The sequence below is a fragment of the Nelumbo nucifera genome, chromosome 4, assembly GCF_055504915.1.
Source record: "Nelumbo nucifera cultivar China Antique chromosome 4, China Antique-T2T, whole genome shotgun sequence".
NCBI lineage: Eukaryota > Viridiplantae > Streptophyta > Magnoliopsida > Proteales > Nelumbonaceae > Nelumbo > Nelumbo nucifera.
The window spans coordinates 84580180-84605907 of record NC_142652.1 but is presented as its reverse complement, the minus strand read 5'-3'; the positions used below and the strand labels follow the sequence as shown (position 1 = coordinate 84605907).

Sequence of the window (25728 nt, the reverse complement as noted above, 5' to 3'; positions counted from 1 at the left end):
GAAAGAGCTATAGTGATATTTGGAAAATTACAAACTTGTCCTTCACTTTCTAACTATATGGTTAGACAAATAGGGGTAGTACAGGTCCAATTAAAATTCCAAAAAATGGTGTTACTCGCTCTTTTATTAGTAGTATAGATATATAAGTACGTCGCAGATGTAAATAACTAAATATATAAATATTTTAATCCATCTATAGTTGTGGTTGATGTTCTTTTCGTGTTTTAATTTAACACCCATAGGCATTTGATCATCTTATTTTATGTATGTTCTTTAATTTATTAACTTCTTTTTGGCACCCATATGATCTTTATCTACACATTATATTTTCTATATAATTTTAATTATTACTCTATTTTTTATATCTATTTAATGTGTAAATACATATATAATAGTTACAATGTTTTCAATAATTGACTATTGTATCTTGTGGTAAATATATTTTCAATAATTATGTATAAATCTATTTTTGTTTATTTTTTATTGAATAGTAAATTTTTAATACTTATTGGACATTAAATGATTATTATTTAACTTTTTGAAATTTACTATATTTTTGGTAATTATAAATTATATTTTATTGGAAATTTATTTTCAATAATTATTAGAGATCAAATATTGTTATTTATTAGATATTAGACTATTAATCGGATTAATTTTTGTTATTTTAGTATTTTTAATTTGTAAAAAAACTTATTAAAACCAATATATAAATATAAATAATTATTAATTATTAAAATAATTAATTATCTTAAACAATAAATTATAACAAAATAATTAATATTTTAAAAATTGTTTTAAAAACTTATTAAATAATTGATTAATATTTTAAATAACTAGGTTTTAAATATTTTTATATTATAAAAAAAATTAATAACTAAATCACATTTTAAATAGTATTTAAATAACAAAAAATAGATTAAATAACAAAATTGTTGAAACTGAAATAAAGCATTCTAATTCTGATTCCAACCAACCAAATAGTTGGGACCGGAATGAACCACGAATTTTGATTCTAGTGTCGAACTCCTATTCCTAAAAATCAAGCGTATTGTTAATCAACTTCATATATGTTCTTGGTGTTTTAGTTAATTTATACATTTACATCGGTTGCTACTTATGGTGGTTTGATAAATGAAAGATATTACTTCATTCCAAGAGAGAAGAAATCATAAAATGCATAAAGACAAAATTATGTAATAACTTCTCCTGTTGAAAAAGGAGGTTGGTAGAAGACTACTCACGGTAATAAGAAGATTTCTTATAAAGAAAAGAGGATCGTGGAATACAAAAAGAGTCATGTGTTTTACCGCTACAAGAATACCCAACTGGATTATGCATGAATTCAGCCTTACAAAAGATGATGAACAAGCAGGTAGTAATATCCAATTGTGGGTCTTTTGTAGGATTAAAGAGAACAAGAAAGCAAATGATGATATAGAATGACAAAGAGAATGATGAATCATGGTTGCGGACTACCAGAATATCAATGATGCATTTGCATTCCCACTTTCAAAACAAGGAAATTATCACCAACAAGAAATAATAATGGAAGATCAACAAGGTTACAATGACATTGCATATGCAGTGGTGTTGCTAAAGGGGGACGGGGAAATGAATGAATTGGTGGAAATAATTGAAAAATCTCTTTGATATGATCAATAAGGTTATCCAATTAATCCCAATGGAGGCATTGAAGAAGAAGAAGAAGAAGAACAACAACAACAACAACAACAACAATAGAAGCTACTACAACTAGAACAATATAAAATGAGAGAAATCTCATTCCTCCACCTCCCTTGGAAATGAAATCTCATTCCAGCTTATTTCAATCCCCATTTCAATTCATGTCTAAACTAAACAAACTATGAGAATAGACCATTACAGTTCTGATTTCAATGGATTTTCATTCTGACTAGCTACAAACTAAACAGACCCTTAAATCTACATCAATTTGATATTCTCTTCCTTTATCTACATTCATCTTGCTTTGGTGTGCTTTATTAACAACTAAAAAACAAATTATCATAAGGTACGATGATTTACAAGAAATATTTTTTTCTTAATGGGCATACCTAAATCTGAAATCTTGCATGTTTAGAGTGAGTAACATTCTTGATATTATTTTCCCATATGTTTATCATGATTTTGGTGATTACTTATCACTTATTTATTTCTAATTTGTTAGCTTATTCATTTACAAAAGCATCTTCTTTGGATGAGGCTTTTGCCAATGCTTATTATACTAGATGAAATTTTTTCTAAGTTCAAGTGTCTTTCACTAATTTTGATATTTTTGTATTGTAAAAAAATTATCATAAGTAATATATAAAACATAAATAATTATTAATTATTTTAAACATTAAATTATAACAAAATAATTAATATTTTAAAACTTATTTAAAAAACTTATTAAATAACTAATTAATATTTAAAAAACTTTTCAATATAAATTATAATTTTACGGATTATTCAATTTCATAAACAATTAATCTTTTAAAATTTTAAATTATAAAATTATTTAAATAACTAAATAACATTTTAAATAGCTAGGTTTTAAAAAAAATTAATATAAAAAATTAATAACTAAATCATATTCTAAATATTATTTAAATAACAAAATTGTTTGAACCAAAATGAACCAAAATCAAGCGTACCCTTAATCAACTTCATATATGTTCTTGGTGTTATTGGTTTTTAATTAATTTATACATTTACATTGGTTGCTACTTATGGTGGTTTATAAATAAAATATATTACTTTGTTCCAAGAGAGAAGAAATCACAAAATGGATAAAGACAAAATCATGTAGTAACTTCTGTTGGTAAAGGAGGTTGTGAAAGGCTACCCACGGTAATAATTTTTTTTTTTTATAAAAAAAGAAGATCGTGGAATAAAAAAAGAGTCTTGTGTTTTACCGCTAAAATACAAGAAGAATACCTAACTGGATTATGCATGAGTTCAGCCTTAGAAAAGATGATGAACAAGTATGTAGCAAGATCCAAATATGGTTCCTTTGTAGGATTAAAGAGAATAAGAAAGAAGATGATGATATAGAATGACAAAGGGGAGGATGAATCATGGTTGGGACTAATAGAATATCAATGACGCATTTGAATTCCCACTTTTACAACAAGAAATTTATCATCAACAAGGTCCCAATGACATTGAAAATGCAATGGTGTTGCCAAAGGGGGAGACGAAACTGGAGGAAATGATTGAAAAATCTCTTAGCTATGAACAATAAGGCTATCCAGTTAATCCCAATTGAGGCATTGAAGAAAAAGAGGATGATGGTGTGAATCTTATGCAAGAGTAGCCCTTACTACCCCAACCACAATCAATGGACATAACATTGTAGACAAGTTAGCAAGCAGACGATGATGTGATTCATGTGATGTAAAATGTAATGAATTTACTGCATGATTTTATCCCTTATAAATTGTTTTGAATCTTAGTTGATTTTCCTACACATTAATAGTATGCAAAATGTAATTAATTTATTGCATAAGTTTATGCTTAGGCTCAGTTTGTTTCATTGGCAAATGGATGCAATTGCTTCATGTTTGGGAAAAATAACAATTATCGACCCTTCAATGGCCAAAGCTTTGTTTCCACCCATTTATATCAAAATGGATGCCTTGAGCTCACATCAATTCATTTTACCCCAACATTTGAAAAGGGGATTGGAAGCCACAATTTTATTTATAGTAGGAACAAATAGTTACCTAAATTGTTAGTGGACCTAGCAATTTATGAACTAGTTTTACTACACTATTTTGAAACACGATTATTTGGAATATTCAAGGACAAACTAAAGAGAAAACACGTTAAAATTAGTGAATATGATGAAGGTACAAGATTAGCTTTTATTGGATTGAGCTAATAACTTTGAAGCATTTTTTTAAGCAAATAATAATAATAATAATAATCCTCAAATAAACTTTGCTTTTTATTTTCATCTCTTGATCAAATATGTCCTAAAGTGGATAAAGCAATGAAATCTAGTAATTAATCCATTAATCATATTACCAATAATCTCAATTTCCAAGCTTTGATATCTTTGGCTACTTGTTTACACAAATACAAAAAAAAAAAATCAAACAATTACAACTATACCCTAAATTTGGAGGCTCGTATTGAAATTATTTTGAAATAGGAAGTATGTATGCTTTTGTTTTTCAAAATAAAAACCACAATTACATCAATCAAAACAATATCATTTTTGTTGACTTGGCAATTGTTTCTATTTTTGGAAAATAAATTTAATTATCTTAGCTAATAATTTGTAATTCATATGCTGGGGTAGCTCAGTTGGTTAGAGTGTGATTATTAACCACAAAGTCAATGGTTTAAGCCCTTCCACTAGTGTATATTTTTCAATTATTTTTAATTATGTTTTTTTCTAACAGGGACCCTTGCAATGCACAAGATTTGTCAAGGGAAAGTGAAACAACAAAAACTGATAACTATTATAAGGAACAAGTGCAATGTTCTTTAAAATAATTAATATTTATTTTAGTAAATTGTTACAAAAATAATTTAGTAATTTGAATTAATAATATTAATAAATTTTAACAAATTTAAAAACAATAAATTATTGCTAATTACTTAATAAAATAATTTTTTCCATATTATATATTAATGTTCTCTTTTGTTTATTTTACTTTATTAATGATTAAATGTTACATTTTTTTGTAAATATCACTTAAATATTTAAAATACTTAAATAGTAGTAAATATAAAAAATTATGTTATAGTCATAATTAAATTAATCAAAGCCTGAGTTCAAAGGTTTAAGAATACAGGTTTGACTTGGATTGATCCTCAACTTGACCCAACCTGCCCAAGTTGCACCCCTAAGAACAATACGACTTTTGTAATTGGACCGAACCATACCAAGTACAACCTATGCATGTATTATTTTTGGATTTTAAACTATTTTTAGATAAATATTAATAATATTGAATCTGAGGGACGATGGATGGACTACTCCCATTGTGTAGCCCAATGAACCAAAAAAATAAAAGATCCTAGGCCAGGTTTTGATAATGTATTAACAGTTTTTAAAGTTGTTTGGCCCAACCTGACCCACACCCCAAGCATAATAATATTTGTCTAGACCCAAGATAGGGACACACTTGCTTGTGTTAATTACAAAACTATGATCTTTTTATTTAATTTTGTCTTTTATAAAAATAAATAAAAAATTCTATCTATATGTTATTATAAAATTTGTTATCTAAATATTATAATAATATTTACCATATATGTAACTTCCAAGTCAAGCTCAGGGGTTGCTTAGCTTGGGCCTTGCCCACTAGGACTATCAATAGACTATGAATTTGATTATCCTAAATTTGGATATTAGAACTTTCATTCGATTAATAATCAGGATGGATGCAAATTAACCCCATTCAGTTTGATTGAAATCAAAATCCAATCAAATATTATTGTTTTATCTATATGTAATATAATTATGTATACATATAGATATTATGTATAATTATGTAAAGTTTATAATCGATAAATTTAATATATTATAAGCATGACTCCCATACCTTGTGCACATCTACTTCATCTGAGTCAAACAATGTATTAGGGAAGGACTCTAGTTCAACTCCACCTCAACAGAGATAAGCTTTCAACCAATTTACTTGTATTATACTGTACACTGACACATGTATGATTTGCTATATCAATGTAAACAAGTATAAATACTCTGTATAGTCATAAACAAATCATCAATTCAGAAAGTTATTTTCCCTCGCTTAAACTCTTACAGTTTCACTTGTTAGTTCTTGTTTTCTGGTCTGTTCTGTTTCTGGTTGTTGTTGTCTTGTCTTAATGAAGTGCAGTTTTTACCAAGAAAAAGTCCACTGAACCATCTGTTGATTGTTGTTAACTAATTCCACACGAAATGCCATATTTTCCAACAATGGCAAATACCTTTATAAATTTTGCAATTCCTATGACATTTCAGAAAAAAATAAATACAACTATTTTTTGAAAGGTGAAAATAAAAATTGTATTAAGGAGAAAAAGATTGGGTTAGATATAAAAAAAATGATCGATGAAGTGAAGCCAAACCTCAGGAGCACCTATTCATGGTGAGAAGCCAAACCTCCATCCATTTCCCTTGCAACATTAACACCCTCTGTCTGTGATGAAGCTGCTCTTATTAATGGATTCATCAATTGCTTCACTCCTAGAACTTTAGTTAGTACAATGTACCAAAATCATGTGCAATGAAAGCATCTTCAACACAATCTATCAAAGTCAGCTTTATTGATAAAGGTACTGATGATTAAACTCTTCTTTCCTAATAACCTCACAAGGAGAAGATCCAAAAAAAAAAAGGGAAGACTTAATAGTGTATAATGGACAATCTTCTTCTCCCCACTTAGTACATACCTAAGGTATAGGATGTATTTTACTAAGGTACACCTTATAGTTTCACATAATTACAGAGACTCACTTATAGTTTTCATATTACTAAGGCACCCCCTCTACTTCCCTTGGCTTGGGGTAGTGGAACTTAGCCCCCGGAACCTTCATTTGTGACAAAGACCCACCCTGAACTTTCGGACTCTAACACTTTGTCTCTTTGGTGATGAATATAAAATTACAAAGATGCATATGCAAAGTTTTGTATTCTATTGGATATTTGGATTTGTCTTCTTATGCTTTTCTCTCTTTCTTTGTTTGCAATTTTCTATATATTGTTGTCCTTTACTTTTTCCTAATATTTATTGTTTACTGTAATTTCCTGCTTTTTTCCAATGTTCACAAAACTAGATCAAGCATTGACGGATTGACCTAAAAAAGGGAGAGGTTCACAGGTCATAGGTACAACCAGGGTTGAACTGTGTTAATATACACACAATTATATCATATATACACAATAATATTAATTAAATACATATATTTAAAATATATTATTATATTTTGTTATAACATATATTTTATTTTAGTTTCACTTTTTGTAAGTTCTGAGGCAAAAGAGACTTTTTTTTTTGCAAAAATCACCCTAATCAGAAAGTTATGGCCTTCAAAAGTTTGCATTTATGTTTAGAAAATTAAAGAATTACGACTAATTTACTAAAACCGGGACTAGTTCACCAATTTTCAAGTTGGACTTGCTAGGTCAATGGTTTTGTTTGGTTTTTTATGATTTCAGGGATATGATCAAACAGTAGGGCTTAGATCACGTTCAATTGGTCCAACCAACCAATCCAGTCTAGTTTTCTAAATAGTGGTTTTTCTGCATTTTATCTTTTTTGTTATATTTTCTGCAAGGTCTATTTTTTGTATTTTGTTTTATTTCTCTCTTTTTCTTTCGTTTTTTTGTGGTTGTAATTCCTATGCTTTCTAGAGTTTCCTACTTTTTTTTTGTTATATTTCTACAAAATAGTCGCATGCCCTATTTTGTATTGCCTATTTTATTTTTATTTTATTTTCTTTATTTCAAATTAACATTTCAATTATTTATTTTGTTTTAATTGTTTTGGTAAAATAAATAATCATTTTGCACTTTCACCTAAGAGAAGCAACAAGTGCTTGTGCATTTGGGGAGGGCCAGATACAACTAGGCCCCGTTCGTTTTTCGGTAAGTTACTTACCCGGGTAAATGCAATTACTTGGGTAAGTTTTTTCCTAGAAAACACTTACCTGGGTAAGTGCATTTACCCATATTCTTTTATTTCTCAGGTAAATAATGTAATGACCATTTTTTAGTCATAAAAATCCATTATTAAAAGGGGCATTTTTGTCCCATTCAAATGTTAGCAACCTTCCTCCTAGGTGAGAAAATTATTTACCCACCTAGGAGATGGGTATCATTTACCTGGGTAAGTGATACGGGTTCGGATGTAGTAGGTATGTTAGGTAAGCACAATGAGCGAGCATGTAATAGTTGTGTGATGCACGTCCTAGTTAATGCGCCTTTCATCCAAATGTTTTGGCTCCATTAGAAAGAAATTATCCATTATTTTATTACCTTTGTCAAAATAAGTAAAAATAAAAAAAACAATGAAAAAGGAAAACCTAAACGTGTTGGGAGTTGGGATTCATTTATGTTTTCCTTTTTCATTGTTTTTTATTTTTAATTATTTTGACAAAGATAATAAAATAATGGACAATCTATGTCTAATGGAGCAAAAACATTTGAATGAAAGGCGCATTAACTGGGACACGTGTCACACAACTATTACATGCTCACCCATTGTGTTTACCCAATGTGCCTACTACATCCGGACCCATTGGTCAGTCATCACATTAATCTGAAAAATGAACATGGGATTCTTGGTCAATGGGAACCAAAATCCCATTGACCAACTTTCCTCCCTCTCAAAATCCAAAAAAAGAATACCCCCTAAGTTGGTTCTGTTGTTTGAAAGACTCAAGTCTTCAAATAAGCTATTCAAAGAGGCTGAAGTTTAAAAAACTGATTGATACAGCTGATCTTTTTTTTGGTAAAAAAAAAATATACTTGTATAAAAGAAGAACTAGGTACAGAAACACTATCCAGGTCAGCCAGCTCCTAGATCCACGTTGGACAATCCAGGACAAAACAACCAGATCTAGAGATACCCATCCTGGCCAATTTGTGGGCTATACCATTCCCCCGACCTACTAGCTAGACCTGTTCATAGGCCAGGCTTTGGGCCTGACTTTCACTGTATCAGACTCGGGCTTCAGGCCGGGCCTCCTTTAAAATTTGGCAAAAACTAAACCCGAGCCCAACCCATGAACAGGTCTACTATCACTAACAAAAAAAGGCCTAATATTTCTGTCTTCAGATCGATTTACAATATCATGAATAGGAACTGAGCATCTTGCACAAGAGAAATTTTTCCACGGGAGTTGGCTTGAATCAGGTTACTACAGTCACTTTCCAAAATGAAGTGGGCAGCTTTCAAAAGATGCAGCAGCTTTAGCCCTTGAAAGATATGCTCTACCCGAGGACTCCCTCGCAATGACTCCAAAACGACCAAAACCCTAGGGCTGCAAACAGTATCCGATTTTGAATTCGAATTCGATGTTATTAAGGGTGATCCGAATCCGATTCAATTCGATATATACATATTACATGTGTGATTAAAGTTTGTCTTAATGATGTATTTTCACGAAATTGTCATATGTTCAAATTTTAGACAAGTAAGTTTCAATTCATTATGTCCATAACCTATAAAGTTAAAGTCATTTTTATCTCATCTTATTAATAATATAGAATATTCTGGTCATTTTTAGTCTAATTTATTTATACTATTTAATATTCAGTCATAATCCGAATTCGATTAAAATATGAATCAAATCAAATTTAGATATACCTATATCCGATCCGATCCATTTACAACCCTACAAAACTCGCCTTTCCAGCTTCCAAAAAAAACTCTCATCCGCGTTGATCTTTATAGTTCCCTGACCAGGAGCTTTCCTTGTAAATTCAATTACAGGGGAAGAGGGGTACCACCCTAAACCGAGCCAATTAGCAAAGGACGAAACAGAAGCAAAGCCATCAGCTGATTTGGACTCTCCATGTGAGTCTATCTTAGAAAGGCAGAAGCTGCTATCGAAGGGCTGGGCTAAAGATTCAGCTAAGCCAGAAGTTGCTGTTGAAGGACTGGGCTAAAGATTCAGTTAAGCTGATTCAGTTGCTTTAAAGCTTTCTGGATAAGCCACTAAAAGAGGTTGAAGACTTGAAGTGGGCAGCCATTAAAATGACTGACTGGCAGCTAAACCCGTTCATGGGTGAGGAGCACATCCCGTTCCACCAAATACATCTTATAGACAGTTTTATGTGGGGCCCACCTTAAAAAGCCAGAAGCTACCGAAGTATAGGATAGGTTTTTAGCATATTGTTGACAGGTGGCAAGATCTCTACATGCTTCATGTTTGGCGTTGGTTTGACATGCTTCATTCTCAGTTCTCACAAAATTCATCTTTCACACCTTCCTCACAGCCTTCGAAACCGTGCATCGGGAATATCTCATTTTATTGATGGAGAGATATTCTCGATGCACGGCTGAAGGCCTGCGCCGAATTCCAAATCCCGTTTGGCCGAATTCGTTACAAGCATATCCGAACCGGAACTCACCCGTCAACAAATTTGGCGGAGAAGCCAGCTGCAGAATTCTCAAGTCAAGTCAAAGGTTTTACTGTTCCAACTTCCAAATTGATGTGGCAGATATTCGATGCAACAGCCTCCATAACAATATTCTGCGCATCTTTTTCTTGATGCAACATTTCGGATAGGTCGTGGGCCCCAACCCCCATCTGTCAGTTACATAGCAGATAGCACAAATTCGATGGCAGTGGAGCACAAGATACGCAGGTTCTGCGATGCAGCAGATATGAACGAAACCAAGAAGCCTGCGAGTTCCTGGACGAGTTCACACAACACGAACATCTGTTTTTCTGCAGCTTTTCGCGCTTTTCTGCAATTCCTGAAGCACCCCGAAGGAATTCGACTTTGTTTGATACTGATTGTGTTTCGATTTTCGTGGATTTTGTAGCAGAGAGATCCGGAGGCGTCGAAATGGCTGCAGAACAATACAAGTTTCGGAAGGCTCCTCCCACTTTCGAACAATATTGGGTGATCTTACAAGAGGCTTGTGACAGGATCACCAATGGACTAGAGGGAAAATCTCTGATCCAGGGTTTATCTTCTGATGATTATATGCGGTATTCCACGTATCCTAATGCTCCTATTTGTTCTGGATTTATTTCTCTAGTTTCAAGACTCGTCACTTGCTTCAATTTCTGTATTTTCTTAACCTAGCACCTGTGATTGGTTTGCATTTCTGCATCTTTTTTGCATAGCTTCAATGATATTGCATCATGTGTAGATTTGTATACCTTTAGCTCACCTCCGCAGAACCGTTTACGATGCTTGTTCTCCAGAACCCCCCTGACTATTCCCAGCAAATGTATGACAAATTCAAGGAGACATTCAAAGAATACCTCAATTCCAAGGTCTGTGCATGACATCTTCGTTTTTCTTTCCTTCCATAGAGGAATACCATTTGATAAGAAGTAATGTTTCCAAAGGGAAAGTACCAAGTGGTTACGTAGTAAAAATGAAACATAATATTTATGAATTTATCCTAAGCCCTTCTAAGCTGATAGATATTCTATTATTTTTCATCCTCTAAAGTCTAAACCCTTAAACCCACACTCAAGCAGCAACTAGGAAGGTCAGAGGTAGTAGCCTAGCCCCGTGAATTTGATAGAAATAATAAGAGACTTTCTTTTTTTTCTTCCCCCTTAGATTTTTTTTTTTTTTTTTTTTGGGGGGGGGGGGGGGGGAAGAGAGAGAGAGAGAGTGAAATTAAAAAGGATTTCATTTACTCCACCACTATTTTTTTCCAACACAATGTTTCATGTTTGATGGTTTTTCTATCAGGTCATACTATCTTTTAAGAGAAAAGAGGGGTGAAGTCTTGTTAAAAGAATTTGTGAGGAGGTGGTCAAATCACAAAGTTATGGTTAGATGGCTTTGGAAGTTCTTTCATTATCTTCAACGATACTTCATTAGTTCATTCCTATAAGGAAGCTTCCCCCACTTGACAGAACTGCACTCATGTCCTTCCCTAATACTTGCCATTTCATTACTTCTTTAGGTCAAACTTCACAGATAAGTGGATTCGTTATTCCATTTCCCAAACTCTAGAACATTATTTGACTTATTTCAAACTATATATATCCAATTCTTATATGGTCTTTAGGTCTACAATGAAGTGAATGAACAACTAAGGGATGCTGTAATGTCTATGGTATGTTGATGAATGATAACAGACTATGTCAACATGTTGGCAATCTTCACTTCCTAGTCAAGCTCAAGAATAACAGTTATCTTAGTCCCTTAGATTGGTGAAGAGCTTGAAGCAAGGAATATTAACCAGGCACTGCTTTGGATGTTTTGGATATGCATGCGGAGATGGGAATGGGATCTATGAAATATTATGAGGACTTCGAAGTAGGCTTGCTTAAAGAGACTGATGTGTATTATTCCATAAAGGCCTCTAAATCGGTTACAGTCTATCCTCACTCAGACTACATGCTCAAGGTAACTCTTCTTTCTTTCTTTCTTTCTTATGTATACATGCTATTCCTTGGTCTAAAGTCAGTTTACTATGCCAGGTGTCAAGTTAATGATCTTTTGGTTTTTATAACTGAAATGATTCCTAGGTGGATGAATGCTTGAAAGTTGAAACAGGAGAAAAACAGAGCTTCCTGCTACTTACATTCTAGCAGTGAACAAAAGCTACTAAAGGTTATTTAGTTATTTGGCATCATTTTCTTTGCCGATTATATTGGTGTATGTTATACACCGTATAATCAGATAATCTGAATTCATGCTCTTACAGAATTGGTGATTTGTTTTGTCCTTGACAGGTTGCGGAACAAGAGTTTTCTATGTATGCAGGTCATTTGCAAGAGAAGGCATTTTCAAAAGATGTGATGGTATACTACTAACTTGCAAATTCTAGGGAACAGAAATATATTTCATCAAATTGGTACTACAAAAACACTATAATCTGTAAGTGTTGCGTATGAGATTGTAAATGTGACATTCATGTATGCAATATCTGCAGCCATAAGGTGCTTTTGTAGTACTGTGTTATGGGCTCGGGCGTAGGATCTCGTCACGGGTCGGTCCACGGGGAGAACCTCGAGTTTCCCCTTGCCCCTCCCTTTTCATGCAGACCCTATCGTGGCGACCTAAGGGGTGATTTGTCCAAGAGATCATGGCTCCTTAAATAGGAGATTACAAGAGTCCTTCTCTTAGGGAGACTCCTTGCTGAATAGGGAGACCTCCAACTCTATCTTGATAAAATAAGACCGATAAGATAAGATAAGTCTCTCTTAATCCTAGTCTAATAAGATAAGATAATCTAATCTACTAACTTAATAAGATAAGATAACAAGATAGTCTAATCTAATCTGCTGAATGGATAAGACTGTTGCTGCCAAATTGGATAGGATGAGAACACCGGATCATTGCTGCTGCTACTCCCAATACGCGTCCACATCATACTGGTACTATGATGCACATATATGCATATATATATATAAAGCATAAACCAATGTCGAACCTGATGGACTTCCTGTCTGTTCTGTACAGAAAATGGTTGAGCTACCAACTACTTCAAGCAGTGAAAAGAGAGAATGATAAGGCCACATAGCATGATTCACAGATTTATTTCATTAACTGTGAAGCCGAATAAAATAGGTTGCATGTTGGAGTTTTGTGTGGTTGAAACAGGGAACCAAGTCAACTAACAAGTAAAATGCATGAGATCAATGTAGATTGCACAAGACCAATAATTATATAGAGAATTCTTTTTTTTTCTATTTTCCTTTAGTCTATGTTTTGTTTGAAGGAAAATGTAGGGAAAGGTAGGGAAACTTATACAAGATTTGTAAAGGTTTCCCTACCTTTCCCTACTTTTTCCTTCAAAACAAACATAGCTTTAAAGTTGGATATATTCTGCAGTGAGATCTTTTCTTCTTCTTTTTCTTTTTTTTTGATAAAACAGAAGGAGCTACACAAGCCAGGGGGTCCTATTTATTTATTTTTTTTGATAAAACAGAAGGAGCTACACAAGCCCGGGGGGTCCTTTTTTTTTATAAAACGGAATGAGCTACACAAGCCGGGGGGGGGGGGGGGGGGGCGTATCATGTTTAATTGCTTCACAATAAACATGACAATACCTGATATTATGATTCATCTGCATGCCAAACAATGACACTCTCGATAATGTTACTTAAGGCTATTTTGGTTTGAAGGAAAAGATAAGGAAAGGAAGGAAAAGGTAGAGAAACCCATACAAGGTTTGTAAAAGTTTTCTCATCTTTCCTTTCCCACTTTTTCCTTCAAACCAAACACAGCATAAGGATTCACCTTTTGAAGTAGACAGTCTATGATGAATTTAGAATCTCCTCAATGGTAGGCAGATCACGCAAGATGAGGGCAAAATTGTGGGCTTCAGAAATTAATTTGCATGTTAGTTACTTTATTGATTATGACAATTCGTAACTTCAAAATTTTCAGAAATTCATAACTTTAAAATATTAATATTTTAAATTCAAGCTATGTTTTGGATTGAAATCAATGTTAGTTACTTTATTGATTATGACAATTAATTTACACGATCTCAAGATCATTATGGGTGTCAGTTTCAGATTACAAAAATTGCAGACAGACACCCCTCTACTTGGATTTGGAGTTTGGGCCATCCCCTACATGTTTTTTTCTGATTTGAGTCATTTGACCATAATAAATCATGAATATTAGATTATATTACCTTGCTATATGGAAGCCATTGTGGGTCTCAATGGCCAAGGGGTATAACGGTATTTATGCAAAGTTGCAAAGTGAAAGTTTGGGGTCATGAAGAAATCTATACAAACTCTTTAAAAAGTAAATTTACATCAACACTTCGGAAATCACAAGAAATACATTAGTGACCCTCGCAATCGACCCGACATGAAATGTTGAGGACTGAAACAGTTTGACACTAAGTGGAATCAATTACGAACTGATAATAATCGAAACCCTATTTCAGGACCCGGAACCAACCCAACCAGTTTTGGTCCATCAGGTCAGGCCCGACCATTGACAGCCCAAATTTCCTCCCATTGTATTTTTCTTTATTACAAAATTCATTTAATAATTTATCTTCATATTTTGTGTTAATCAAATGAATGAAATTTTGTGTCAACAGAGATAGTTATTGGTCTCAAGCAGTCAACTTAGACCAGGTTTAGATCAAACCCAAACATGAAAGGTTGAATTGAGTTAGGGTTAAAACATTGGCAACCCAATCCAACCCAAAAAAAAAACGTCGGGATGCGTGCGTTCTCTACTTTTTTTTTTACAATAATCGAACCTAAATGGACAAAATACAGTGGACCTCATCTCACATCACTACTTTCACTAGTTCAGTAAATAAATAAAATGGAAAACGAATTGCACCCAAAAATCTGATTCTTGTTGATAAAGAAGGGTGAAAATGTACATAGCCTAACAACAATTATATACAGACTCTTTTGACGACCCCAGTTCCCACTGCAAGAATCTTCATGAGCTCTTTTGAACAAGAAAACCCTGCTCTACTTTTTTGCATCCCTCCAAATATCACAAAACAGAGATTCCACCTTTTCGCTTTTGGGTATTGAGCTCTAAAACTGAAGCGATAGGAGTCCTTGATAAAACAATGTTTCCACTAAGATCGGTTGTACTATAGCTCGACATATCATGATCCAGCACAATTCTGCAAGAATCCCATGTCTCCGCCTGTAACTCGATACCAAAATACTCCAAGTGATCTGTGATGCTGTTCCCAGAAACAGATCTGCAAAGAAAATGATGAAGGAAATTAACAACTAGACGAGCCCATACCAAACTCTGTTGGAAAAAATTGCAAGGACAAAAAGAAGAATACCTGCTACAAGTTGGATCTTCCCCGGAACCATCGCAAACCTTCTCAACTGTATACACCAGGCTTCCCCACCCAATGTTGTAAAGCCAAACCTACATTTGGGAGATAAAATATGGATATTACTGATAAACAGAAATCAAAATATGGATATTACTGCCAGTCAGATATACAGTTGTGCTTGATGCAAGTCAAAAGGCCCTATTCTTGTAGGATATATCTTTTCAAGATGCATGCCTGCAGGATCTCTTGATCCATAATTCAATGTTTGTCTTTTGCACAGTGTCAATTTATTTCTACCTTGACTGTGTCAATATTCTATAAGAACTCAACCAATAAGGAAATATTTTTCTGATAATACAAAATTTATAAAAATAAAAATAAAAACACAAGAGCAGGTGATGAATAACCCAGGAAGGTGGATAAATAAAACTTCCTGCACCCCTACAACCTCAATCCATCAGCATTGTCAGACACCGACTGATTGTTGAACTGCTGACCAATGTTCAAAATATCAATCCGGTATATGCCCCATATCGGGCATATTGTATCGTATCTTTGGATGCCCATTACACCTGTTTAAAGGTGTATTCGGGAACCCCTTTTTTATTAAATAATACATATAAAATCATACTAAAAACTGAAATTTGAAAAAAAAAACTAAAAGAAAAGTGCATCAAACGCCTCTGCCGATGCACAGAGGTATATCGATAATTTGAACCATGCTGGTGACCCAGTGAGATTTCTGGGTCCCAGTGATTAACCACTAGAACTATTGCTCAATGAGCTTTCCTGTTTTCTGTCCACTCTAAGTCTGACAAATTGTACCCCACAAACCAAATCCAACAGTGCTAAATACCATAAAACACAACAATGACATATTTTGCTCTTCAGAACCAACATACAACATTAAAAACTACTACCCAAACTGTACACCAGCAATAGAGACCACCAAACAACTGCTATAAAACTGCAGACAATCACCTCTAAAGCCAGAATCACATCAAAGCAACTAAAAATTTCCAAACAACCTAATTTTGCAATAAATCTAATTTCAGGTATGGCATCACTTGACTAAGGACATCACCTACCCATGCCAGCCTGTAAAACATTGAAACCAAAATCTTTGTCAGACTAATTTGATAGCACTACCTCTTACCTTTTTCTTCCAGGTCCATAAACACTTGAATTTTCTTCTCTTCCCAAAAAGAACAATCCCAATTTCTTACCAGTGTTCTAAAAGGTGTGAAAGGCATACGCCTGGAGGCGCCTCCAGGCGAGGCACTCCGAAAACGCCCTGAGGTGTATGCCAGAGGTGTTGACACCTCTGAGGCATACGCCTCAGGTGCAAGAGGCGTATGCCTCATGCGCTTCTTTCATGAGGCGTGCTCATGCGCCTCATGCACATCTTATATAAAAAGATAGGAAAATAAAAAGAAAAAAGAAAAAAAGGAAAGGAAAAGAAAAGAAAAGAAAGAGAAGAAAAAAAAAGAGAGAAAAGGAAAGAAAAGAAAAGGGAAGAGAAGAAAAGATAAGGGGAGCTCCAGCGAGTGAGCGAAGCGAGCTCGCCTCCACTTCAACAAGACACCCCCCCCCCCTTTCAATTAATGTTATGCATCTTTATTCTTCTTAATATAAAAGATTTTTATTAAAAATAAAGAAAGAATGAGATCACCCCTTCCTCTTCATCCTCCTCCTAACCCCCCCCCCCCTCTTAAGGAGGGTGTTTGGGAGGCTTACGCCTCTTGCGTTCTACGCCTCACGCCTCTAGGTAGTGGAACGCCTCGCGTCACGCCTCCGCATTTTAAAGCATTGTTTCTTACGAATCTCAACTTCTTTTTGAACCACCATCCTTATTTGAAGTAACCATTAGAATAATATGAAACAAAATCCAATAAACTGGTAAATACAGCAAGAAAAGTCCAAAGTGAAATTTATAAACTTCTTAAGGCAGAATGAGATCATATTGTAATATTTATACAGACATAGATATAGTTTATTGTAGTTTCACGTGTAGAAAAAGGTGACTAAAACAATAGATTTCATAGAATCATGTATTCATGTTACCTCTCTTGGGAAGTGTTGGTACGTCTTCTGTGGAAAATAACTATAGTATGGAGGCAAATGAGGCACAATATCATGTCCATGCGTGACACGAATTGTATTTGGCACATGTTTTTTGAAGTAAGATACAAAAGCTGCATTGCCTGTACGGGGTTGTCCGAATGTCATAACCTGGACGTTATGTGTTCCATAATTAACCTGCAAAATAATTAAAGAAAAACAATTACTACAATGATAACTTCAGGGTATCGGAAACTGGTAATCCAACAAGAAAACATAAGGCAATTCAAGAAACAATTAATGAATTAAGTTCAGATAAGAAAGATAACTCTGCCTCATACATTGAAATATCAATCCCATTAAAAGGGCACTGTGTTGCCAACTATTATACTACACCATAAGCATATTAGAATTAGAAAGGAACAAAAGGGCAATGTTTTTTTCTCTAAAGTGTCACATGAAGAAAGCAAAAGGGATGTCCACACCTAAGTTTCACCGGTGATTGTGAAAGAGAAGGTGGTACTTTTGCATTTACAACTTTACAAAATTACTGATTTAGAACAAATGAAGCTTACTTTTTAATTTCATTTTAACTTTTATTGTCACAAAATGTAGAACTCCCAACTTGAAATCACAGGAAATTCAAATTTCCCATGCCTTAAGCTCAAATAAGGCATGAATATTGCTAAAGAATAACAAAAATGATCCATGCAAAACATCAAATACTTCCCAATACACACAAAATAAAAAAAAATAAAAATAAACAAAAAGAATAACATAGGAAGCACAAACACAAAACCCCTGCCCCAACCGACATGTATAACTATAACATATACCAAAAACAGCAGAAGGAAAATAAGGTTGGTCATAAAATTCTCTGTATGCATGCCATCTTTGCCTGCCCCACCACTCACCCAAGAAATTTCTCTCACACACAAATGCATGTATGTGCACAAATATTGGCACATGAGGAAAATAAATTCACAAATAATTACCATACATAAAAGAAGAGTTATATAATACCTACCACAAGATCAAGTGCACAAAAAGAGGCCATAGCCCCTCCCATCGAATGCCCTGTCACCATGATGTCAAGGTCCCCAAAAAAATTCTTGGCTCTTTTAACAGCATGAAGAACCCCAGGTCGTATTGTTGTGTTATGGTAAGCAGAATAAAATCCATGGTGCACCTGAATCCAAAATGGCATGAAAGCTAATAAGGCTCAACCAACGTAGACGCTTTTATTATATGTATGTTGTTTGTAAAACTCTTTTCTCTTGTATACCATAGCATCAGGCGTGCCTGGGTATTTCAGATCTAGTTGTTTCCAGAACAAGTCCTCAATCCAATTCTGTATGCTGCAGATATCAAGTCAGTCCAGAAAAAAAAAAAAAAAAAAATTCTTAAGTTCGAGATGCTAGATAAGTTTAACATTTGCAAAACTGAAAAGAAAAATAACAATAAATTCAACTAGTTACTTTTGATAAAACTTTTCTTTTGTATAAATCTTTTGTTCCATTTTGCTAGGTAACTTGACCAATTTATTAAAATTTTCATAGCCTACCCTAAGCAACTAATTGTGTACAATGTCCATTGAGCCTGCGCTCACAGTTTAGAGGGGGAAAAAAGATCAACATCACAATGTAGAATAAATAATAATCCTAGGTATCATCATCATCATCTATAAGTGTCTAATGATACCACCAAAGGTAGAATGTTACTTCTAATGGTGAAGGACTAAGGGTACCAGTTTACCACAAGATAAATACTGGAGCAGATGACCATCTCTTCCCCCAAAGAATGTTTGTCCTCATTTCAACTAAAGAATTACAAATCTAGAATGCCCAGTCTTCAAGTTTGTAAAAGTAATGCAAGAGCAAAAGAGTAAACACTGGAATTAATTCAAATTTTTATATTTCCATTTTTTATAGAAAGGGTACTTTGGACATTTTATGCATGTTATCTATGGAGTCTGGCATTAGAGTTTGATTTTACATGCCCATAAATGAACCATGAACAGAATCGCCTCTTTTCTATTGTCCGGTTCAACAAATGCAGTATTTTCTGAAAAAATAAATTGGTTAACTTTTTTAACCATGCCATCAGTTTTTTAGAGCCATGAACTGAATACCACCTTAGCCTTTGGTGCCAAACAATCTCCTATTGCTCACATAATTGGACACCTCTTATGATCTTCACAACCTTTCATCCTTCCAAATCTAATCTCAAAATTCCACCTAGAACCCTAAATTCTATAGTTTTCAGATTTTCTTCACAAAGCAGAGTTTCGTCCTCTTGTGCAATGTAGAGAACACTGATAATGGTCCCCACTACTGTGCTCGTATGACTATAGTCAGTAGTTAGTTGTTAGTTGGTAGTTGGTAGTTATTTCAGTCAGTCTTATCTTTTGCCAATGTAAGCAGTAAGGGTATTTCAACCCTTTTATCTTTACTTGAGAATTAATATAAATAGTAAAGAGAGGGACGGGAGATCTAAGATCCTCTCCTTTTCTAATCTCCCCTTCGAACTCTTCTTCTCCTCCTCTCTTCTCTTCTCTTATCCTCTTCCTCTTGCTCAATTTGTCTTGTTAATTAAACACTAAAACTAGGACTGATTGTAGTCTTATTCGACTACATGCAATACATACTTCAACCCATCCCAAACTTGATTGCCCTCTAGGGCTACCATTTTAATCCTACCTACAAAACTTTATTGAAAAATTCCTCTCCAAGACCTAGTTTCCATTTTTATTTTAAGCATTTAGACTTTTTTCTAACCTAACCAATCTCTCTTTAGTCCTAAACTAACCCCTAAAACCATCCTAACCCTCCTAGGCTCATTCTTGGATCATTCAAGTTGCACACCAGTTTGGTATCAGAGACATCAGTCATGCATTAATTTGGTAACAGAGCAAGTGATCAAAAAGTATAAACTAAGTAACCCCATGCATGCATCATCAGTGGGCTAATAATGTAGTTATAAGAGCAAGTGATGCTTATAACTAAAAGGCAATCAGTTGTAACAATTTAAATGATGGATATGTTGACAATTGAAGAGAATAAGCAGGTACTCAGAACATCAGTACCTGCGTTCCTGAGTGCCCCTAAATGCAATTACAATTGCATTAAGATCCTGTGCCACCCCAACAAATGCCTGGATAAGAAGCTTACAGTGAGATCAAAGATTCAGGGATGGCTAATATGAAGAAGCATTTGATAAAACAATATCATGGTGGAGCCATATGGTTTCTGGTTATATAACCATGAAGTATAACATGTTGCAAGAAGAACTACCTGTAAACAGTGCTTCACATCAACAATCAGATCTATAATTTCAAATCCCTGTGTCAATTAGGAGAAAATTTATCATATGCACAATCATTAGGGAGGAAAAATACTAGACCCCTTTATAGATTAGGAAGTAACCAGAAATGATATCAAAAGGCTTCCTTCTTACATTTTGCTAGATATAAAAAGTGATGGTACCTTTGTCATGTCATCACATCTTGAGCATGTCCAAGTAAATAGTTCTGTGAGATTTGAAATGTAAACCTGCAAAATAAAGAACTAAGCCCCCAGTGAGCATCTGCATGTTACACAACTCAATCAACTAATCAAGCAACTTCAACTTGGTAAATACAACAAGAAACAATGTTGCAATTACCAAGCGGTACCGTTGAAACTGGATTACCAAACCATGTTGATAAAAAATTAGTAATTAAGAAACAATCTGTAATAGTTAAAAAATGATATAACTGAATAATTGAATTTCTCCTTTAGGCTCCAGCACTTACTCTAGAGATTTATTCATGAAAAAACTTACCGCTGAAGAATACTCCACTAATATTTTGGCAAGAGTGTGATTGTAGGTAGGAACATGGTCCTTGTGATGGACATTTACTTCTGTAACAATGAAGGAAGGTATCATTAGAAAGTTTTCAATAAATATCAGCAATTCAAGAGATCAAATTTTCATGTACATAATTAACTTTTGTCCACTGAATGAGCAAAGGTTTGCAACATATCAAAAAGTTCAATGAAATATTGCAAAAGCCTGCAAAGAGTAAGATGTTTTCCCTTTCCTGATGCAATTACATATTTTAACAATAACCGTAAAATAAAGAGCTACCTTCACAATAAGATAGTTTCCATCAAAACAAATAACTATGGTGAATTAATATTGGTTACTGATTTAAGCGTTCATAATTTAACAATGGATGTCATTAAACAGAACATTATGGCAAAACAGGATTCATGTAGCCAATCCCATATAGTTGTGATAAGGCTTATTCTAAGTTCTAGGAAGAAAGAAATACATGAATTTTCAAGGAAACGGAGAGGAATTTGGAAGCAATAGTTGAATGCATCACTTTCAAGGTGGCATATTGGGTGAAAAGTTTGGATAGCTTCTCATCACTCACAAAAGATGATATAGTCAAAATGTGGAGGGAACTGACAAGGACTTCTACAGGAAAGACAGTAAAACACCAATAAGCAGATGCTGGACACCATCTGAAGAGGGCTTCTTAAAGTTTAACTTTGATGGTAGCAGTATTGAGAATCCAGGCCCATCAAAAATAGGAGGTATTATCAGAAATGAAGAAGGCCACTTCTACAAGATCTTTCTTGTAGAAGTGGCAAGGACTTCTACAAGAAAGACAGTAAGATACCAATTAGCAGAGGCTGGATGCCATCTGAAGAGGGCTTCTTAAAGCTTAACTTTGATGGTAGCAATATTGAGAATCCAGACCCATCAAGAATAGGAGGTCTTATCAGAAATGAAGAAGGCCACTTCTACAAGGTCTTTCTTGTAGAAGTGGCTAGGACTTCTACAAGAAAGACAGTAAGAAACCAATTAGCAGAAGCTGGATACCATCTGAAGGGGGCTTCTGAAAGGTTAACTTTGGTGGTAGCAGTATTTAGAATCCAGGCCCGTCAAGAATAGGACATATTTTCAGAAATGAAGAAGGCCATATAGCGGCACTCCTTAAGGGCAGATATTATGGCAGTTATAGAGCAAGTACAAAGGGCAAAGAAGATGAATATCACCAAGCTAATTATTGAAGGAGATTCAAGGTTGGTGATTGGGTGATTGCAGGACGTTGAGCCTGCTCTGTGGTCTTGAAATGAAGTAAAGAAGTTAAAATGGCTAAGTAGAGGAATGGATGTGAGATTTTAATTGATAAAAAGGAAAGCAAATGGCATGGCTGATGCTTTAGCCAAGCAAGGGGTGAGAAGAAATCAATTGTCTAGGCACAGTTGTAAGAAATTAAAAACTAAGATATAAGAGTCCTTATCTCCCGAAGGGGTGAATGTATGTGTGTACATTATTATTATTGTCGGTTATTGATCAAAAAAAGGATGAAGATTCAGGTAGAAATATCATGTCAATTATTTGTAGATCTTTACTATTTTCTCTTTCATTTTGGAAGTAGGAACTAATCTTATATGCAGTACATGTGGGATGAGATCAGAGTAGAATATCTTAACAACCAATATATAATGCAGAATGGACCAACTATGCTTCCCTAGACAGACACTACAATCGGGAGTTTTTTTTTTTTTTGATAAGTAACAGTTAAAATTCATCCATACCACCTAAAAGGTACCTTTAGCTACAAAACCTTTTTTATTGGTACTTTTGGCTACCAAACCTTGTGCAGATGTCCAAACCATGGATTTCAATTTCGTCAAAATTTCATTTAGTGAAATTTCAATTTCACTTTAGGAAAGTGAAATTTAAATTACCAAATTTCCAATTAAGCTTCAAGATGTATTTGAATTTTTGGTGTATTTCAGCACAGAAAAAAAATTAGTCAATTAATAGAGTAAATAATAATCATATAGTATACCAAAAAAAAATCTATTTTGAACATCATCTGAAAGCTTTTTAAATATAACAGATCCTGGGAGTTGGTTTGCTAGTTTAACCATTACAGTGACAAGGGTTGAATGACCAAGGAATCTTCCATGAGGCAAATTGGTTTGGGGCTCAAAATTTCCACACAAGTTCCTGTCACTGTCCTCTCTTAACATTCGAATTTTCAACAGAAAATATTATTTCAACAGAATATATTACTTGTCCCAAAACACTTACAAAAACGTAGGGAATGGGACTAATGTGAACAGAACTGAACAACAGGTAGTCAATCAGAAAGTCCCTTATTTGGTAGGCGGCTCAGGTTGTCCACATCATCCCTGCACATGGCAAAAAATGAGACAGGTGATTGTAGGGAATCTCCCTACTTGACCCAAATAGTTAAGTCACTCATTTCTTCTACATGGAGGGATCTTGTAACAGATCCAAACAAACTGTCAAATAGGGATACAATGGATTGGCCACATATTCAATCCCAAAGTCCATATCTGCCAACATAACCCACCTTGTATCGGTGGTGGTTTTCATAACAAATAGTCTAATATGATCATCCAAAGTTTTAATTTTTTTTAATATAAAACTCACCTATGAAGAATGGTTTGTAGAAATTTTATTCCATGAAGAAAGGTCAAGGAGAGAAACTCAGAGTCAGAGACTCCTTTCAGGCTCCAAATCATTTGCCATGTGTAAGATCCATGGGTTGTTTAGGAAAGCTCGCTAAACAACCCAACTAGCAAACTCAACCCCGTTATATAAACATGTAGATCTAAAAATGGCAGAAATTTTTAACAAGTACAATGTATAAAGCAGAAACTTTCGGGCAAATTTACGAAACTTTAGGAATTTTCATTTCGTTCATCCTGGATGAAGTGCCAAAATTTCACGCATTTAAAACCTTGGTTCATACAGACTACTTTACCGACTTTAACAGAGTTATCCCAATTTCTCTTTGTCAGCATTCCGCAATAGAAAATTCAAAGCTTCAAGCGATACTTACTGAGAACTACGATGGCAACAAGTGTTTCATATAACATAATGTCGTTGAACGGATTTAAGAATTGCAAAAGTAATCCATGGAGCATACCATCCCTATGCTATTGCTAAATTTAATTTAAGGAAGCGTTGGAAACCTCCAAAAACTGCGAGCTAGCCTGATAGGTCGGAACATGATCACGGGTGCAAAGAACGGAATTCAACGAAAAGGACACATACCTCTCCCACCAGAAGTTGCAAATAAACAGATGAAAATCGCCACCTTTAGCCGCAACGATTTCATGGCCTATCAAAAGGAAAACATTGGATAATCAGGAGCAACCTAACAGAGGACAAATATTCAAGCAATCTTCTGTCTATTTCTCCTTTTACTGTTTTTCAACCATTAAATTGATCCAAGACCTCCAGAATCGACAAAGAAGCAGCGCATGCAATGCTCGTATTCGAATTGAAACCGCGATTAGTCGAAATTTGAACCACGATCTTCCCCGAAAAACAACAAACACTTGAAAACTTGAATCAGTCAAACAATGTTGACAAAATTGGGGAAATTTTTTTCCGGAAGTCAAAGAACAGTTGACAGATACTTTCCGGCGTTTTACGCCGGATCTTGATTCAGACGTTGAAATCACGGCCCCTGTTGACGAATTTGTTTGGAGGGTATGTGCACAAGTTTGGCAGATTTTGATGTACGGTGCGCTCGCATCTGCTACAACAAGCACCTACCCAAAAGACATGTGCCTCCTATAATTTTATCTCCATTTTCTCATTTGCCCTCCCTCATCCTCGCAATATGTTCTCGCACTCTACGAGAGAGGGATGACAACCACTAGTTCTGAATCTTTTGATCAGTAACAGTAAGGGGAGTCTACCCGAACCGAATAGAATACTTGGTTATTAGACATAGTAATGTGCCGGGCCGGGTCAGGTTCTAGCCGGACTTTATTACACTCGTGTCCGATTTCGAGCCTGAGCTTGAACATGAGCCCGGCCCTCATATAAAGTCTAAGCCCGGATTTGAGTCCGGATTTGGCCAAAATTTTAAAAATATATTTTTTTTTTCTTTGGCCAAAATTTTAATTCTTTTTTATTCAATAAAAAAGTGTTAAACTCAAAAATAATAAACATCTCACTATTACTTGAAAAAAAAGAGAAGAAAAATAAAGAAGAAATATTTTATATTATTTTATTAAATAAAATATATTTTTATTATTTAGTATATAGTATCAAGTCGGGCTCGAGTCGGACTTTTTTGAGAAAGTCCGAGCCTGACCCCAAAAAGTCAGGCCCGGTGCTTTAGGCCCAAGCCCGACTTAATAACGGTCCGAGTCGGGCTACCCGATCCATG

The 25728-nt window shown here is 34.4% G+C and overlaps 1 protein-coding gene and 1 long non-coding RNA gene across 11 annotated transcripts; one reads left to right on the top strand and one right to left on the bottom strand.

Moving 5' to 3' along the window:
* Nucleotides 1-10118: 10118 nt before the first annotated feature.
* LOC104586111 (uncharacterized) lies at nt 10119-13357 on the top strand. Of its 7 annotated transcripts, none has more exons than XR_016085397.1 (5): nt 10119-12070; nt 12193-12277; nt 12400-12468; nt 12600-13044; nt 13130-13357. It is a non-coding gene; the product is annotated as an uncharacterized LOC104586111 (long non-coding RNA). The 7 variants fall into 7 exon arrangements; XR_016085398.1 differs by having other exon boundaries at nt 10123-10695; nt 10880-12070; nt 12400-13044; XR_016085399.1 differs by having other exon boundaries at nt 10127-10977; nt 11730-12070; nt 12400-13044.
* Nucleotides 13358-14977: 1620 nt separating this feature from the next.
* LOC104586128 (putative feruloyl esterase A) lies at nt 14978-25189 on the bottom strand. Of its 4 annotated transcripts, none has more exons than XM_088903448.1 (12): nt 24764-25142; nt 24600-24666; nt 23607-23707; nt 21333-21412; nt 20996-21061; nt 20804-20851; nt 20596-20663; nt 18796-18868; nt 18538-18699; nt 17514-17708; nt 15453-15541; nt 14978-15362 (listed from the first exon to the last, which is right to left on the bottom strand). In XM_088903448.1, the coding sequence occupies exons 5-12, from the start codon at nt 21002-21004 to the stop codon at nt 15146-15148; spliced, it is 861 nt and encodes a 286-aa protein (XP_088759574.1). In that variant the 5' UTR covers nt 21005-21061; nt 21333-21412; nt 23607-23707; nt 24600-24666; nt 24764-25142; the 3' UTR covers nt 14978-15145. The 4 variants fall into 4 exon arrangements, with proteins under 4 accessions (XP_088759574.1, XP_010241587.1, XP_010241579.1 ...); XM_010243285.2 differs by having other exon boundaries at nt 24783-25140; XM_010243277.3 differs by lacking the exon at nt 23607-23707 and having other exon boundaries at nt 24783-25189.
* Between the last annotated feature and the right edge of the window lie 539 nt (nt 25190-25728).